Source organism: Theobroma umbraticum, unplaced genomic scaffold, assembly GCF_002168275.2.
Source record: "Theobroma umbraticum cultivar Fairchild unplaced genomic scaffold, ASM216827v3 scaffold_228.0, whole genome shotgun sequence".
In the NCBI taxonomy this organism is placed as follows: domain Eukaryota; kingdom Viridiplantae; phylum Streptophyta; class Magnoliopsida; order Malvales; family Malvaceae; genus Theobroma; species Theobroma umbraticum.
The window spans coordinates 2,917,869-2,924,320 of NW_018397274.1; the positions used below are offsets into that span (position 1 = coordinate 2,917,869).

At 31.7% G+C, this 6,452-nt stretch overlaps 1 protein-coding gene across 1 annotated transcript; it reads left to right on the plus strand.

Annotated features, from left to right (window-relative positions):
* The first annotated feature begins 420 nt into the window (after positions 1–420).
* LOC110427272 (Snf1 kinase interactor-like protein) lies at positions 421–3,564 on the plus strand. The gene is made up of 3 exons (XM_021442760.2): positions 421–843; positions 2,563–2,891; positions 3,132–3,564. Exons 1-3 carry the CDS (start codon positions 747–749, stop codon positions 3,333–3,335), a joined length of 630 nt encoding a protein of 209 aa, XP_021298435.1. The 5' UTR covers positions 421–746; the 3' UTR covers positions 3,336–3,564.
* The last annotated feature ends 2,888 nt before the right edge of the window (positions 3,565–6,452 follow it).

Genomic DNA, 6,452 nt, shown 5'->3' on the forward strand with positions numbered 1-6,452 from the left:
AAAAGAGATTTTGTCTCCAGAAGAAATAAGATATTTAATTCTGACAAGAGGCCCAAACTCCCAGGACTACTGTTCTCTTCATAAAATTAAAAAAAAAATTGCTGATTCCACCGAGGGATATTCTTCCACGGTGACAAACCTAATCATTCATAAATTATTTCTTTTTTACTCTTTATTTTATTTACTTATCTTTTAATTATTTCAAAATAATATTTCGTTTGGAAAATAAAATAAAATTGGGAAGTAATATTTGGACAGAACAACGCAATAATTGAAAGCAAATAGATATGGTTGCGACATAAACGAAACAATGAAGATACAAGGACACCTTGGCACCCAGAAATTTAATTTAAGTAATTAAAATATTTAAATAAAAAAAAAAGGCAAATGCTTGACAATAAAAGCAAAGGGGAGGAAAGAAAAGGACAAGGCCCCATATAGACGTGAAATCGGCCACCGAAATTCCAAATCTTAACCGTTCAAAAACCCTTGATGATGGTCCCTCTTCTTCCTTATGATTACCCACAATTTATCTCCTTCTTCCTCTCCCCTTTCTAGTTAAAAGAGCATCTGAATCCCAACAACAAAAGCAAAAAGCTCAACTTGTAGAGGAACAAGGACATACTTTTTTTTCATTTGTTCTTTTCCTTCTTTGGGGAGTTTTGGGTGTTCAAGGTTTGAAAAGAAAGAAGAAGTGGATACCTCTCTATATATTTTGACTTGTTTATAATTATTTGTTTTTGTCAATGGAGAAAGAGAACAACAAGGCAGCTGCAGCAGCTTTGGAAGGGTTTTCTCCTGTCTCAACGACTAGGATTTTCTGGAAATCCAGGAAGAGATCAGGTAGTGTCAGTTTTTTGTTTTCACTTTCTCTGCTTGGTTTCTACGGAAATGAAGTATGAAAAAAGAACTGGAAAAACCGATGAACATGTTTAATTCACTCCCTTTCTATGGTTTTTGTGTCTTGCATGATTTGACCAAACTCCCTTCAACCCATCACTCATGTCTTAAGATTCATTCATCTCCATGGTTTGAAAATTGTACTATCAATTAAGGAAGGGAAGGATAGTCGACCCAGTTTTTATTTGATCCTGATTTCGATTCAAGCCTTTATCTTTTCATTGTTTCTTCAAGTTTTTGTTTGATTGATTAGTTAAGAATAACATATTATGGACAATATTGTTTATGACTTGTGGCATATGGTTACTTTGCTGCTACGTTAATTTACCGGGTTTGGTTAAAAGCTGATTGGTTGGCTTCCCTCTCTGCCTCTCATTAGTTTATCTTTTTCTTCTACCATATATTTATCATTTCATTTTCTCGTCTATTCTGTTTATTTTGATTTTTCTTGTTGATAGTCTGAACCGGCACGTTTTTCCTGCCTCTTTGTCGATATTTCTGGATTGGCTTTGACTTTGGACAGATGCCCAACATATTTTTTTATTGCTTAATCATCCACTAACTATTCCCAATATTAAATCATAGCAGTTGGTTTGCTAACAAGAAAATAAGCAAATACAACTACTACCTCTTACAATTTCTTTCACTCTAGATGTTAACTAGACCTATCCGTTGGCATGAGTCTCACAACATGATGCTGTAATAGAGTATTAATACAGTAGTCATTGATTTTAATGATAGGCATCAATTGAGCTCCCTTCATGGTGGCATCCTTTCAATGGGTTTAGTGAAACAGAGAAAACGAAGGTTCTTGTACCCAACAGTCACACCTAATTGGCTCAGGTCTCCTTTTCTAAGTTTGCTTTTGAATAAGTTGGAAAAGGATTTTGGAGCTTGATCTTTTTTTCTTTTGAAGGAGAGACATTGTTACTAAATCAAAACTGATATTTTGTCCTTCATTCATATAAAAGCCTTTTTTTGGTTTGTAAATGGGTTGAAATGAGAGACATTTTCATGTCAAATCTGTTCATGATGGATATGGCAGACTTCCCACCAAACTTGTCATCATTCTAATCATTTGCCAGCACATGATGATTTATTCATTTGTTTTATTTTTTGTCCCAAAAATAATTTTTGCTTTTAAGTTCACTTCTGTTAATTTTACAACTTTTTCTTCTTCTTTCTTTTTTGTTTATCATCTTTGCAACTTTCAGTCAGACCATAAAAAGAATATAGTTAAAGAATAAAAAGAAATCATCTATTCATTGGTTCTTTACTTGAAATAGTTGCACTTTGTTGAAAAGTTATGGTTTAAATTTAAGGATGAAGGATAGAGCCACGCAATGTGGGGAGTAGGGAGTAGGGACATGTGGGATGGATGTTCTACCTTCAATATTACAGACTCCCTTTCTTAGGAGATCTCGACTTAAGTGGTACCTAACATTTCGGTGGGATAACGCGGACATCTTCAATATGCTCTTAAAAATTGTTCCTTGTCATAAAATCTAGCTACAAACCTCACGATGAAGGCACAATTGCTAAGTAGAGGATCTAATGTACAACAGTAAATAAATTTGCAACAGTGCGAGTATGTTTTTGTTTAGCAAGATTGAGTAACCTTAAAGAAGTTTGGAACTAGAATATTTAACTTCTTTCCGACAGCTAGCGGGAGGAATTTAGACAAGGTAACAGAAGAGACTGCTAATGTGACACCCACCAAACAGGAAGAAGAAACTCCAGATCAAGAGAATGCCCCAGATCCAACAACAGCTTCTGAACTTTCTGAGCGCCGGAAGGCTCTCTTTGAACCACTGGAACCCATAAAAAATCTCAATGGCCAGCGCCCATCAGCTGAATCTTTACTTCCCCCACCAGATTTTGATGCTGCAACCTATCCCAAGGGCTGGCTGATTGGAAAGAAGAGGAAGCTGGTAAATGTTGATGTTGTTGAGAGCATGAGGAGGATTGCAGTTCAGGAAATGAACAGAAAGGTCACTTCCTCGACTTAACATCTCTTCTACAAAACACTAGCTTAAGTACATGTACATATCTTATCAGCCAGAGGCTTAATAAATCAAGATGCTATACATTTAAATGACACATTGCATCTTGCGTTATTGGGTCTGCAACTGACCTGATAAGGAAGATGTATAGAACAATATCACTGTGCACGCATATAGGCACAAATTGCACGGATGGTGCAAGGTAACAGCAAAGCGTTAATTTTGCAGGACCGGGAAATTGATGGCCTAAATGAGCAGTTGGAAGAAGATGCCCGATGCCTAGAACATCTGCAACTTCAGCTTTTACAAGAGAAAAGTAAAAGGTCAGACGTAGAGAGAGAAAATGCAATGCTTCAAGAACAGATATCCATGCTGATGAACATGTTGCAGGAGAACGAAAGCATGGGAGACGAAGGTCCAGATGAAGCTTAAAGAAAAAGAAAATTCATTTGTAGTTTGTTTATTCTTTTGTAGAGTTGTTTGAAAAGAGTAAGAAGGCAGGAATACATGCAAATATATACACATTTGGGAGAAAATAGGTCTAGTGATTGTAGTTTGTTTGGCGTGGTGAGTAGCTTTCTTGTGCTTATTATTGCTTGTAAGTTGTAAGTTAGTCTCAAATCTTATGCCAAATTTATCTAAATAAATTGTTTTTATGTTAGTTCTGCTCACCTTAAAATGCTTCATGTACAGCAGCTTGTGCACACCAAACCTCTGTGCCTCTTGCCTATCAAATTAAACCTTTAGGTAAAGATGATTATCCATAGTAAACTTTCATTTTTTTATTATTGCTAGAATATGCCCGTGCAATGTACTCATATGATATAGGTAAAATAATGTTTATTGAAATATATCTATACATTAATAATCATGTGATGCTTACTTTACATAAGCATTTATGAAGTTATTTGTCAACTGCAATGTATATAAAAAAAATCAAAAGTTGCATAATTATTTAAGTGGTAATCCATTTAAGAGTTGTGAACGTAGTTTGCAGTATAAAACTTAAGAACACATTAAATACATGATAAGTGACTTTACTCAGTGATTTCAACGGCCCTAACATTTGATCTCTATGGAACTTCATTCCCATTAGTGACAATAAGCATTCCATCCTCCATAAAACCCTAAATCTGATAAGTCCTTACATTATCAGATAACTTGAACTTGCTGATAAAGTAGTGAATGATTATTAATGAGGAAGCAAAGTAAAAAATAAAAATTATAATTAATTGTAAAATAGTATTTGGATAGCTTTTTACCTTCATCACACTTGACTCTATGTTAAGTATTAGACAATTAAGCTTGAAAGTAAAGAAACAAATAACAGAGTCAACTATTTTTTATTATGAATATAGAATGCAGATTGAAAAAATGGTCTGAACAGTTAGCAAAATTCCATTTGACTTGCCAAGAGAGAGAACCTAATTGCTAAATCTCAATAGTTACAAGCAACATGAAACTAGAGTTGTAGTATGGTGGATGGAAATTGAGGTTTAACAATATAAATTAATTACGATAATGAAATAGAAAGAACATAACAAAACTTCTACAAAGGAAGCAGAAATGTCATAAAAACTGTATATCATATTAAAAAGACAAAAGTGCCAACATAAATACTATAAAAACTACAAATCATGATAAGCTGCCACACATTAGTTTTTTTGTAAGTTCATTTAGTTTATGATTCTCATAAAAAATTTCATGAAGGTGAAGACTGTGCTAAAAACACACAATTTAGAAAAAATATCATAAAAATTGTATGCCACAATAAAAAGATAAAAGTATTTTCATAATTTAATAAAAATCTCAAAAGATCTTAAACAGTTTCAATCAATAGCAAACTAAAATTATTTTCTTTTTTGTAAGTTCATTTAGTATGATTCTTATTAGAAATGTTTTAGAAGTTGCAAACTATGCTTAAAACACAATATTTCAACGAAAATATAAAAGAAATTGCACCTCATACTAAAAAACCAAAATTACATTTATTAAGTAAAAAATTCAAATAACATATATATATGCAACAAATATAGCATAAAAAGTACAGACCACATTGAAAAGATAAAATACCCTCACAATTTTATAAAACTTCCAAAAAGGTATCAATAGTTATAATCCATAACAAATTGAAATTTCAGAGATAGTGAAGGAAATTATAGGTTTAGAAAGTTAGATTAGATATCACAATCTAAGCTACTTATGACAATACAATAGAAAAAACATAACAAAGCTATTACAAACAAAGTAAAAATGTCATCGAAGCACCACATTATGCTAAAAAAGTAGAGATACCAACAAAAATACCATAAAACCTACAAATCAGCATAAAAAGATAAGGATGACTACTATATTTTGTAAAAATTGTAAAAATTCACCTATCTGTGACATTCTTAAATAGTTAAAAGTAACTACAACAAAAATGTTATATAAGTTTATATATGTTATGAATATTTTTATGAATATCCATTTATGTTATTTAGATCTAGATTTGATGTAAATTAAATTAGAATATAATTTAATCCATCTTATCCCTAAGTGTTATCTTTATCTTATAAATTCAATCTAGATAAGAGGTTATTAGCTTGTAAATAGACCCTTTCACTTCATTTGTAAATATATACTTAAATAAAATCTTCTTACTCCCTCTAAATTCTTTCTTTCCGTCTAAATACTTTCTCTTATTTTTCTCTTATAGTTGTTCTTTTAGATTTATTTCATAACATGTTATCAGCACGATCTTTTCTGATTTCTCAAGTTTTGGAATTATTTTGTTTTCATCAGCTTCAAGCTTCAAAAGGATTTCAATGATTGGGTTTTAATTTCTAATTTTAGAAAATCAAGTAGTGACTTGATATCTCTTTAGTATTTTCATTCTCTTAAAATCAACCTTAATATGAATTTTACTATCATGTTGTATATATTATATTCTATCTCTTGATTGGAAAGTGAATTTGCTATTATATAGCTATTAATAAAACCATGAATATACATTCCCTGAAGTGAATGTGACAAATGAGTTACTAATAAAAATTATGAATGTTTATTCCCTGAAGTGAATGTGACAAACGAGATAATAATAAAACAAATTATAAATCCATGTATTCCCTGAAGTGAATGCGACATCATTATGGTTATAATCATGAATCCATCCATTCCTTGAAGTGAATACAATATCATTTAATTATGATGGCCATAACAATTTATACTATCACTATTTTAATTATTATTTTATAACCAGAAGTGGATGGATATTTTATCATGTGAATTTAAAAATAATTTTATCACTAAAAGTAGATAGATAATTTTATCATAAAAATGGATACATGCCTATAATCTACCAAAAGTGGATAACCCATCATGTGTGAATCACCCACCAAAAGTGGATATATACTTGTAGCCTACCATAAATAGATGAATACTTTTAACGCACCAAAAGTAGATGGATACCTTAACCCATTAGCCCACTAGAAGTGAATGACCTATCAAGAAGTGAATGAATACTTGTAACCCACCAGAAGTGGATAAAATAATGAAAAGAATAAAATG

Bases quoted from the DNA above. Each gene is read 5' to 3' on its own strand.
- LOC110427272 (XM_021442760.2), top strand. From the start codon at position 747: ATGGAGAAAGAGAACAACAAGGCAGCTGCAGCAGCTTTGGAAGGGTTT. The intron at 844-2,562 runs GTAGTGTCAGTT...TCTTTCCGACAG, and splicing joins GAAATCCAGGAAGAGATCAG to CTAGCGGGAGGAATTTAGAC. The intron at 2,892-3,131 runs GTCACTTCCTCG...TTAATTTTGCAG, and splicing joins TTCAGGAAATGAACAGAAAG to GACCGGGAAATTGATGGCCT.